This window comes from Heliangelus exortis, chromosome W, assembly GCF_036169615.1.
Source record: "Heliangelus exortis chromosome W, bHelExo1.hap1, whole genome shotgun sequence".
In the NCBI taxonomy this organism is placed as follows: Eukaryota; Metazoa; Chordata; class Aves; order Apodiformes; family Trochilidae; genus Heliangelus; species Heliangelus exortis.
The window spans coordinates 5,680,664-5,692,840 of record NC_092453.1 but is presented as its reverse complement, the minus strand read 5'-3'; the positions used below and the strand labels follow the sequence as shown (position 1 = coordinate 5,692,840).

General features: G+C 48.2%; 1 protein-coding gene and 1 pseudogene across 1 annotated transcript; one reads left to right on the top strand and one right to left on the bottom strand.

Annotated features, from left to right (window-relative positions):
- The first annotated feature begins 1,287 nt into the window (after window positions 1-1,287).
- On the top strand, window positions 1,288-2,189 carry LOC139789227 (olfactory receptor 14J1-like). The gene has a single exon (XM_071729731.1). It carries the CDS (start codon window positions 1,370-1,372, stop codon window positions 2,117-2,119), a length of 750 nt encoding a protein of 249 aa, XP_071585832.1. The 5' UTR covers window positions 1,288-1,369; the 3' UTR covers window positions 2,120-2,189.
- Window positions 2,190-10,566: 8,377 nt separating this feature from the next.
- Window positions 10,567-11,852, bottom strand: LOC139789160 (olfactory receptor 14C36-like; annotated as a pseudogene).
- Between the last annotated feature and the right edge of the window lie 325 nt (window positions 11,853-12,177).

Here is a 12,177-nt window from a genome sequence, read left to right as displayed (position 1 = left end):
TCTCGGATCCAAAATCATACCCAGATTATTTCTGGGGGGATTTCCATATGCACAGTGAGGGCACAGGTTCCTGCTGGGAAACCTGGCTTTCCTCAGGCTATACTTCCACTTTTCTCTGTCTTTTTAAGGTGGAAGGAAACCTCATCTGGGGAAGTGAGATCAGGTTCTGTGAGTACCTACACCATCAGCCTCCTGTGTGCTAGGAACCTCATCCAGTGCTTTCACCCTCCTTTACCCTACAGATACATCCCACATCACCTTCCCAGGTCAATCAGGGTCTGTGTGACAGCACAGCCCTCAGCCAGCCCGTGGGGTCTGGGGTGTTGGGCACCTCCTCCTCCATCTGCTCACAGGAGAGGTGAAGTGCATCTGTGCTGCCATGTGCCCACCTCCCCCTACCCAGGGGCTGGAGGTGCCTGCCAGGCATTATCAACATCTGGGTGGGGTTGTGCAGGGCTGGGGGAGGGAAAGGCTTTCCTGAGTGCCTTTCCTCTGCCTCTCTCCATGCCCCCCTCAGCTGCTCTTGCTGTTGATGTCAGGCTGGGAGCGGGAGTTTCAGCTGCAGGCACAGCTCTTGTGGCTCCTCCCATGCAGATGGTTTCAGTCAAGGAGGTGTCCAGCTGTGCTCTGCCCTGGGAAGCTCTGGGCAGTGCAGTCTGAGTGAGGCTGGGCAGGGAGCTGACCTCCCTTCATCAGATGTTCTCATTCCATCCCTGGGCTGTCTCCTTGGGGTGTCTGTCCAAGCTGGGAGCTGCTTTCCAGAGGGCACAATGATCCTCGCGTGATGGGGGAGCTCTAAAAAAAAAACAAAATACAAAAAATAAACCTCTTAAAATGCCTTCTTTTGTGAGGGTTCCTTTACACAGGGAGGAAAGAAGCTGCAGTGCCTTTGGCATCACTAACAATCTCAAATGAAAAATGTTCACTCTAGGATTGGTCCCTGTCCCCATGATTGTCATGAAGCCCCTGTTGCAGGTGGGAAAACTCCATGGCAGCCAGTGAACAGAGTCCCTGCTCCTCCTGACACAAACATCAACAACCAGGGCTGCAGCCATGGGCTTCAAGGAAGACCTCCTAGAAAAGTGTGTGTGTGTAGGATGGACATATGGAAGGGGAAACGGGTCTCATTTTTCAGAAAATTAACTCCTAAATTTTTGTCTTTCCTCCTCAAACAGCTCTCCATGACTTTTACAAGCAGCAGACGTCCAACAGCAGCTCCATCAGCCAGTTCCTCCTCCTGGCATTTGCAGACAGGCGGGAGCTGCAGCTCTTGCACTTCTGGCTCTTCCTGGGCATCTACCTGGCTGCCCGCCTGGGCAACGGCCTCATCATCACCACCATCGCCTGTGACCACCACCTCCACACCCCCATGTACTTCTTCCTCCTCAACCTCTCCCTCCTCGACCTGGGATCCATCTCCACCACTCTGCCCAAAGCCATGGCCAATTCCCTCTGGGAAAACACGGACATCTCCTACAACGGATGTGCTGCACAGCTCTTCTTTTTTGCCTTCCTCCTTTCAGCAGAGTTTTATCTCCCGACCATCTTGTCCTACGACCACTACGTAGCCATCTGCGAACCCCTGCACTACAGGACCCTCCTGGGCAGCAGAGCTTGTTTCCACATGGCAGCAGCTGCCTGGGGCACTGGGTTTCTTCATGCTCTGGTGCACACAGCCAATGCATTTTCCCTGCCCCTCTGCCAGGGCAATGCCCTGGACCAGTTCTTCTGTGAAATCCCCCAGATCCTCAAGCTCTGCTGCTCACACTCCTACTTCAGGAAACTTGGGCTTCTTGCGGTCAGTGTATGTGTATCTTTTGGGTGTTTTGTTTTCATATTGGTGTCATATATGGAGATCTTCAGGGCTGTGCTGAGGATCCCCTCTGAGCAGGGAAGGCACAAAGCCTTTTCCATGTGCCTCCCTCACCTGGCCGTGGTCTCCCTGTTCCTCAGCACAGCCGTGTTTGCCTACCTGAAGCCCTCCTCCATCTCCTCCCCATCCCTGGACCTGGTGGTGTCATTTCTGTACTCAGTGGTTCCCCCAGCAGTGAACCCCCTCATCTACAGCATGAGGAACCAGGAGCTCAAGAATGCCCTGAAGAAACTGATGTGTGGATGACTTTTCAGAAGGATGAGAATGATGGACTTAATGTACAGTTCTCTCCTAGCATAACTCATTACAAACCCCTCCAGTCTCCACAGATTTTTTATTAGGTTTTGTTGTGGATATGTGTTATTTTGTTTAGTTTTTTCTCTCTTTTCCCTTTCCAATATTTGCCCATACATTAAGGTCATTATTTGTGCTATTTGCTATCATGTTTCTCTCCGTATATTCTTTTACCCAGAGTCTGTGTGAATGACGAGCTGTGTGTCTTTTCCAATTTTGACTCAAATAGGAATGTTATTGTTTTTTTCCTTTCTCATTATGTGAATATCCAGGTTTTCTTTGACCCAGAGACTTTCAAAAAGGAGCTGTGCTCTCGGTGTTTTTAAACGGAATAAAGAACCTTCAAGTGAATGTTTGCCTGAGGCCCTTCCTTTGAGACCCTGTCTGGAGCTGCAGGGCAGTGCCTGTGTGCAGAGGTGGAGGGGAAAGGGTCCTGGCACAAGGGCACTGCCCGGGAGCACCAGCACTTGATTTTTTCCAAGCTGTCCACTTTCCAGCTCCACAGTCTCCTTCTGCACCCTTGGGTAAGGCCTGAGTGCTCTGGCAGCTTGGTCAAAGCCCTGCAGTGTGACAGTCCTGTGCCCGCAGGCAGGGACAGGGCACGGGCACTGCTGTGACAGAGCTGGCCTCCAGAACAGCCCTTCCATCATCACAGGGGATCTCCTCAGCTCAGCTCTTCTTCCACACTTGCTCTCAAGAAGCTGGCCAAGGAGTTGACTCTGCAGAGACTGTTGCTCTGCTGCTTTCTCTGGGGGCTCCCTGTGATGCCATCATGGTCCCGGCCGGGGGGGAGGGTTGGGGACTAAGGGCTGGTTCCTTTGTCACTTCTTTGGTGTCCAGAGCCCTTAGGGATGGTGAATGTTGTGCCATAAAGACAGCCCATGGCACTGGAATCAGGCAGGGCCCCTCTGAGCACCCTCCATGGGCACCCAAGAGCTTGTGTGGGAGGTGGTCAGTGGCAGTGAGCACCATCAGCTGGGTCTGCCTCCCAGCTTGACTAGCACAGCCCATGAACAGAGTCAGCCCTGGGCACCCCAGCCCTGTGCTCTGCAGAGCAGCACCCGCAGCTCGGGGCGGAGGGCTGCCTGGGGACAGGGCGCAGGGATGGGTGGCCAGGCCAGCCCGGAGGTGCTCGACAGGGAGAAGGCTCTGTGGGAGCACAAACACCACCAGCTCTTCCCAGGGTTGCCATGAAGGTCAGTGGCACAGACCGTGTCCTCAGGTCACTTCACCTGGACACTAACGTCCCCTGGGAAGCCATCCGAATGCAGCACTGGGATCTGCTTCCTTCAGCCAAGGTCCACCAGCCTGTCCCAGCTGCTGGACTCCATCTCTGCCCACAGTGGCCTCAGTGTTTTTTTATGAACCCTTGGCACCTTTGAGTGTTTCCTGCTGGTGGCCACATCTTGTCTTCAGTGCTGGGCTTGCTGTCGCCTTCCCTGTAAGATTCATGGACTGGAAGATCTGCCCTGAGAATGCAGCACCTTGGTTAAGGACATTTCTGCTAGACTTGAATGACCAGAAGCTCTGTGTGTTTGACTGGCTTAATGCACACTAGCTGATCAAACCCAGATTTGGGACAAAAGTTTAGGTGACCTAAATGGGACTGAACTCTCTGCCTTTCCTGGTTTTTCTTACTGCGTGTGATAGGGAGGAGGGACTGGAGAGGACTTCAGTGTGCATCCACCTGTTTTATCAGGGACTCCCTCAGCTCCTCTGTCTTGTCAGGCAGTAAGGGACACCAGGTGCTATGCTTGGATTGAGATATTGTGGAAATTCAGGAAGAGAAATGGTATAGCTCTTGCAGTCTTTAGGATACATCCTAAAAAACTGGGACAAATATGAAAGGGATCCCCCCCCAGAATGAAATATAACAATTAAACATATTTTCATTCATGGTGGCCACCATTTAAGTTAGAAAATAGAAAAAATTATTCAAAAATGGGGAATTTTTGTATTTATAATTGTGCTGCTTTTTGTAAATTTTCCATTTTTTTTTACTTTTGTTATACTCTCCAGTTATGAAGTTTGTGATCATTGTACATTGTGAATAATGTACTGCATGTAATGTCACCAAAAAGTCTCTGACTTGGACTGCCCTACCCTAAAGGACAACAGTTTGTAAAGTGCACCTTTTGAACAATTGAAATGCTTGAACAGCAGAAATGCTTTTGGAGAACTAAATTCACAGGTACATCAAGTCCCAAGGATGTTGCTACAGAACCCTTAGCTTTGGAGGTGACACTGCTTGAAGAACAAGGACTCTGCACATCATACATATCACCACTGCCTGAACTGAAGAAGCTGGAGTGAAGATGCTAAGCTTGTAGCCACCATATTCCTTATATTCAGGGGTCTCCTCCTGCCTGAGATAATTTGTGACTAATGGATTCTTTCACTCCAAGAGCTCTTTGAAGACTGAAAAAGGGAAAGGAAAAAGAGGAGAGAGAGGGGTAGAATCAGAGCTTCAGAAATACCTCAGCTCCTCTGAGCAATGTTTCTGCATTTGAACAACTGCTGGGAACTTTCCTTTGGTGAGTGGTGGTACAATATTATTTATACCCAGAATGAGTGAAAGCAGATTGCTAGAGCATCCAGATGGGGGTTTTCATTTAAAAAGGATGAATAAAACAATGAGAGTTCCAGGGGAAAAAATGCTGAGCATGTCTGGAAAGGCAGAAAGGCAGCAAGCATCTATTCTAGCTAACACTCCATAAGCATACTGAGAATCCACTACAAGATTAATATCTGTCACTGAAAATAATCAAAAGGCTTCTATCACTGCACACAATTCTATGACCTGTGCTGATCCTTCCTGTAGCACAACATGTGATGGTCATTGGTCTGAAGCAGAATTATGCCAAGCTACCACTGCTTTGTGTGAGACAGCAGATCCATCCAGGAATAGAGTAGGAGCTCTCTCTGGTGGTACTGTTGATAAAATAGAACACTGTATTGTTAACTCTTGCAGGGACTGGAACAATTTGTGAGTCAGCAAGTTGAACTTTATCTCTCCAAGGTAATCTGTTAAGTCAGTTTGAAAAGACAGTGACATTTGCATAGCTGTATGGAAATCCTGTTGAGTTATATGGTTATGCTATATGTTGTGACATCAACATCTAATGCAAAAATACCTCTAGCACGTACTCACAGTTTTGCAATCACCTCAGACAACATTTCAAAACTAGACCATATTATTTTGGTGGAATGATGTGACAAAAATTGCCACTCTAGCATCCAGAAATTTTTTCCCTCCCATTGCCCTAATATTCCAAAATTCTGGAAAGTGTTATTTATCACAAAACCTCTGAGAACTAATTTTGGATGATAACAATGTGCAAAAGACAGTTTAACATTAGTCATTACAGTTTCTAGTGCTCCGTGGTTATGGGTACAGCAATGGGAGCAGAGCAATTAGCAGATCTGAGCTGCTTCATCCTGGCAAGGTGCTCTGTCCCATCTACAGAACCTGTTTGTATAAGTCCATCATGTACCCGAGAGGTGGGACACAGAGAATATCCAAAGAACAAGCAGGTGGGTCAGGCTGCTAAGGTCAGTGTGGCTCAGGTGGATCTGGACTGGCAAGATAAAGGTGAATTATTTTATAGCTTGGTGGGCCCATCAAATCCATCAAGGAATAGATGAGACAAACAGATGGGGTCCTGAGGGAGGGGTGGACTGAACATGAATGTTATTGCACAGCTGACCCATGAATGTGAAACATCTGCTGCAATCAAGCAAGCTAACTTGATCTCTAGGTACTACACATTAGAAGTTGTTTAACCCTTAAAAAGACCTCAGCCACACCCAGGGCCATGTTGGTTCCTACTAGGGTGACCGTACACATTTTGGCATTCCAAAGATAGAAGAAATTTTCAAAACTTCAACTATTGCAATTAACCATAGAGAGAATGAGAATATCAGGAATGATGTCCTATTCATAAAGGAGAAAAAGGGAAAAAGTGAAATTATAAATAATGACAAGGAGATGACACCAGAAGTATGGAGACATGTCTTGCACCAGTTTCTCCTAAGAAAGACAGTGAGAACTGTAATTATTAACCATATGCAGAAGGTGTCACCTGAACTATGGAGGTGATATCCATGTTGGCTGAAGGTCCCAGGTCAGTGTCACCATCAGTGTCACACAGCACAGCCCAATGATGCCCTTGAGAAGGCTCCAGAGCTGACATTAAGCATAACAAGGAGCAATGAAGGTGTGACATCACACAGCTCTAGGAACAGCTCTGAGACCAAACCAACCAACATGCTGACCAGTCACTGTAAAACCCATACAGAGAATAATTATAACTAATTTTTTTTAACACTCTGATCAGATCTGTCGTTATCTCATCCCTTTGTGCCCCACGTTGGGCCCAACGCCAGCCAGACACTTGGCATCACGCAGCCTGTCCTGGTTTAGGCCAGAATAAAGGTAATTTTCTGTCTTGTACTTTTTCTTTCAGCTAAGTCTCTTGTAAGTAGCTGCACTTGCTGAAATTAACAGCAAGTTTCTCAGACAGTGTCTGATTCTAGGACTGGTAACACAATGTTTACAGTAACTGCTAGAGACTGGTATGCAGAGCCAAGGATACTGCTCAGCTCTGAGGAACATTTTGCCCTCTGGAAAAAGAGGAGTTAAGAGGTCACACCTGAAGCCCTCCCTTAGGGAGGAACGGAAAAGACAAATGGCCAAAATTGACCAAAATATTCCATCCCATACATGTCATACTCAGTATAAATTTGAGGGATCACAAGGGTCAACCCCTTTTTCCTTTCCCTCCTGCTTCCCCTTCTTCTCCTGTCCCCGTTTGCTTCAGCATCCTGAGAGGATTCCATCCATTCCTCTGCCTGTGGTCCTGATCCATGCCAGCCTGAATCTGTGTGTTCCTGCCTCCAGCTCCCGAATGCTGCTGACTCCAGGAGTCCAGCCTGGACTTTCCCAGGACCGCCCTGCAGCCTCGGTGGTGATGAGAGATTTATTGGGGGAGAGAGGAGAGGAATGTGGTATCAGTTTTCCTGTACTTTGTATATATTTAGTAATTTTTCCTATTTACCATTACTGTTTCAATTAAAGCTGTGTAATTTACTTTCCAACCCATAAGTCTCTCTCCCTTATCCTCTCTCCTTTCTTTATCAGGGAGGGGAGGGGAATTAATTGACAGCACCTGTCTGTAGGTTTAATTGCTGGGCCAGTGTTAAACCATGACACAGCCACTCACTCAGGTTTCCCCCCAGCAATGGGGTGGAGGAATGGATTGAGACAAGAAAAGTTTAATGATTGCTGATTAACGATTAAATACTCCTCTTTTCTCATTCCCATTCCTCTCACCTATGCTGCTGCTCTCAGCTTCAGGCAGTCAAAGCTCACAAACATTTCAGCACTCTGCCTCCTTAGCCAACTCTGTCATTATGTTTGTGTTCATCTTTTTGTGTCTCCTGACACAAAGGATTTCTCATAAGATTATCCCTTGTAGAAAAGTGACCTCATGAGAGGCAGATCGTGCTTAGCATATGGTTGAAGAGTGTGTTTGATTGGCCATGAAACTTTATCATGCTTTGCTTTGCTTTGTTTGCAAAGAGGAAAACTCCTGCTGTGCCCGTGTGCAGCAGTTCTCTAAGGAAAAGAGGGGGGAGCTGGAGCAACGGAGCTGAACCATCCAGCTGCAGAGACCAGGGGAGAAGCCTGATGGGAGGAGAAGTGATGCAAGTCCCAGGGGCCAAGGAGAGCAGTTGTGGGGTTGGGGAGGTGAGGAGCAAGGGTGTCCATCCAGTGTCAGACCTCAAGGAATTGCTTCTCCTTCTGGTGCAGACCTCCTGAGGAGACCCTCTGGGTCATTATCACTTGGAGAATGCTGCTAGAACCTCTCCTCTGAAGTACAAAGTAATGAAATATTCCATTTAAAAGATAAGTGCAGAAGTGCACATTGAAATCTTCCTCCTGATATCCACAGGTAAAAAAAAAATAATAACTCCAAGGAGCTCTATAGGTCATTAAGACATGAAGGAAATTACAAAAGGGTAAAGAGCTCCCCTGGGCTTTTGAGGCTCATTAAATGAACTTCAGATATGTTGAGAAGAATTTAAAAAATCTCTGATAAAGTCAAAGTAAGAAGCAAAACGCAAAATGCCTTCACACACTGATGGGCCCCCCTGAACCTGCCAGAGCCTCCCCATGGCCTCGTTAGAGCAGATCCCTGGAGGCCATGATTGCAGGAGGCAAAGGCCCTGTGCTGGTGGCTGTAATGCTGAGAAAACCCTTTGGTTTGTTGGATGCAGCAGAAAGGCCAAGCCCTGACCCCAGGCCCTGGGAAGGCAGATCCTGAGAGCCTCAAGAGAAAGTTTCCTCTCCCCAGCCTTGGTGGCCCAGGACACTGCTATGGCCAAGGGGACAATGACCTCACTCCTTGACAAAGCCCTTGGCCACCTCTCCTGCAGGCTGTCCTACACTGTCCATGCCTGCAGCTCCTTCCCTTCAGGCTTTTGTCACCCTTTCTGCTTTCCCACCTGACTCTCACCCCAGCATTTCCAGAACTTCTCTGGTGTCTCTCTGCTCTCCCTGTCTTTGCCTTGAAAACAAAATCCTGGGCTGATCCAGAACCCCTCTGGGTAAACCTCTAACACAAGGATAACCTCAGGGTGAGACTTCTTGCTCTTTCACTCCAGTCTGAACCTTCCAAGGTGACCTTTGTGAAGGTTTTGGACTAGAAAGAGAAGTTCCATCATAAAGTCATAGAACTGTTTGGGTGTGAAGGGATGTGACAGACCAGACTTGTAGTTCTCATATATTTCTTATGGTCACTCATTTCTTGTGGAGCATCCTCTCCATCATGAAATACATGACCATGTATTTCTCATGGTCCCTCCAAAAGGACTGGCCATACCACCTAAAAAAATCAGACAAACAAGCAGTGATAAGAGGAATGTCCTGGGGCATTCCTAAATTCCCATCCCAGCAAAACTCCAGAGGGGGGGACCTACACAATGCATAAAACATTCTGTGGTGGGAAAAAAGTATGCGGTCAGTCTCTATCCTCAGCTGCCAAGGTTTTTGGAGGCAGTCACAGGTTGCAGCCCAACCTGTGTCCCTATATTAGCCCATGTACCACCTTGAGGGATGGAGGCTGCTTTGCACCTCCTGCCTCCAGTTAGGAGAGTGCTTGTGATGTGTGGTCCTGCAGGCTTCACAAACACAAAGAGTCTGGAGTTTTTCTGGGATGGGTAAAAACTCATGAACAGAATTAAGCGTGGCGTGGTCTGAGAAGAGTGTGTGTCTCGGAGTCTGGAATGGATGCTTCTGATCCCATCCCTCTACTCAGTCTTGCTCTGGGCTGGGGATTTCGGAATGCCCCATGACATTTCCTCTTATCACTGTTTGTTTTTCTGATTTTGTTAGGCCTGTTTTGTTACTTTCCTAGAGAAAGAATTGCTCCTCTTAGTGATAATGTGACCCTCAGTCCTTTCACTCTGTACCAGTCAGTGGTGTCAGAGGATCTGTCGACCATTTTCTGGGACCGTATGGTTTCAGTCCATCTGCCCAGAAGGGCCAGGTCTGGCACTAAGGTTGGATCCAGCAGCACCTTGGCTCCTCTCTGAGAAGGAGTTGAGAAAGCAAGGGGGTGCAAGCTGTGTCTCTCTGGGTGCCCTCCCTGGGCCATGAAAAGTGCCCACCAAAACCTTTCCCACAGGGCTGCTCCCAGCCAGGAAGCCCCAGCCTGTGCCATGGCCCGGGTGAGTCCCCTGCAGGGGCAGACACTGGCACTTGTCCTTCTGAGATTTCTGTCCAGATCAGCTCTGCTGCTCCTTGATGCCTTTCATGGAGCAGAGAGGCCTGGGAGAGCTCCTGAGGAAAGACTCCATCCCAGAAGGCATTGAGTCCCTCAGCAGCATTGGTGGATCCCCTCCATGGCCATGCAGGGCCACTTACACACCCATGGCTTTCTCTGCCAGGGTTTCACTTGCCAGCCCAGAACAGCTCCCTCCAGGCTCTCCCACCTCCCCTCCCCTCTCTCCCACCACAGCCCAGTTGCTGCTGGCCCCACACCAGTGCCCAGCCCAGGCTGCTCTGGGCAGTCCCACCACAGCCCCAGTCCCTCTGAAGGGCACAGAAGCTCCTGGGGGGCAGAGAGAGCTCAGAGCCCCAGATGGGTGACCATGAATGGCAAAAGGAGAAGGAGGCACCCTGTGTCCCCTGCTCTCCTCTCCAGGAGATCCGCAGAGCTCTGCAGCCCCTCGGGGCCATCCCCTCTGCCCAGCCCAGCACAAGAGCCCTGGCCCTTGTGCTCCTCAAGAGCTCTGACTGCTCCAGGCACAGAGCAGCCTTCCCAGGGCTGATGCAGCCAGGGAAGGGCTTTCACTTCCCATTCATTCATGAAACACTGACCAGAGAAATTAGAGAGAAAAAATGGTGAAGGTTCATTTATTTCGCTTAAATTTAGTGGAGGCCCTCCATTTACACAAAGTTTCTTGATCACAAAAGGCGGTTGCATAGTAAAGTAGGAGGGATGAATAATGACATTACTTTCCCTTTGCATACATTCCTGCTGCACTTAGGATGGGTATCAGAGAAAAATAAACTGTTGAAGATTCATTTGTTTTACTTAATACAAGCCACGATCCCACAAACATTAAGTATCTGTATCACACAATATGGGTGGAAAATGGGGAGGGGATGAATACCGACATTTCTTTAAAATAAGAACATACAATAGTGAAAAAAGGAAAAAAAAAAAAGGAAAAGAAAGACTTGACAGTTCATGGCATACACCTACATCCAATTGCAGATGAAGGCAGGCAGTCTATGGCTGCTGAAAAATATCAGTCATCAGCTTCCTCAGAGAACCCTTGAGCTCCTGGTTCCTCATGCTGTAGATGAGGGGGTTCACTGCTGGAGGAACCACTGAATACAGAACTGTTACCACCAGGTCCACGGATGGAGAAGAAATAGACGGGGGCTTCAGGTAGGCAAAGATTGCTGTGCTGATGAACAGGAAGACCACAGCCAGGTGAGGGAGGCACGTGGAAAAGGCTTTTTGCCTTCCCTACTCAGAGGAGATGCTCAGCACAGCCCTGAAGATCTCCACATATGACACTGTTAAAAATGACCGAGACTCAATATTCTGTTAATGGTTTAATTTAATTAATAAGATTGAAATTGCAGTGAGCAAAACAGTGCTGGGTGCATGGGGAGTCTCCGCTCCACTCACACGCACGCTTCTAAAACTCTAGAATTACCTTATATTGATTACAATTCTATGAATATTAAAAAGGGGTAAACCACAAGGTACAAGGGGTAAATCTCAGAAAACCACTATGAAAACAAAACAGCCAAATGCCAAACAGGCACTGATGACAATAAGCCAAATTTCCCTGAGGCAGGAGTGTGAGCAGGAGAGCTTGAGGATATGGGGGATTTCACAGAAGAACTGGTCCAGGGCAAGCCCTGGCAGAGGGGCAGTGAAAAAGTATTGTCTGTGTGCAGCAGAGCATGGAGAAACCCAGTGCCCCAGGCAGCTGCTGCCATGTGGAAACAAGCTCTGCTGCCTAGGAGGGTCCCATAGTTCAGGGGTTTGCAGATGGCCACATAGCGGTTGTAGGACATGATGATAAGGAGATAAAACTCGGCAACAATGAAGAATAAAAAATAGAAGAGCTGTGCAGCACCTCCCTTGTAGGAGATGTCCATGTTGTGAAGCCCAAAAAGGCCAAGCAAAACTGTTTAGAGACAGATTTTTAAGCCTTTAAACAGCAAAGGTATTTATTTTCGGATCCGGGGAACTCCCAGCTCCTGCTGGACAAAGAGTTCCTGCCCCGAGGGAAAGGGTTAGGGTATTTATAGGGGAGGTTACATACATATTCCTAAGTTTGCAACATATAATTATAATATTCATGACAGGCAGAGTCCAGGTGGAGTCTAGGCGGAGTCTGGGCAGAGTCAGGCGGAGTCTGGCGGAGTCTAGGCGGAGATGTCGGAGGGGTCTTTGGATGAAGTAAGAAATCTTTCTCGAAAC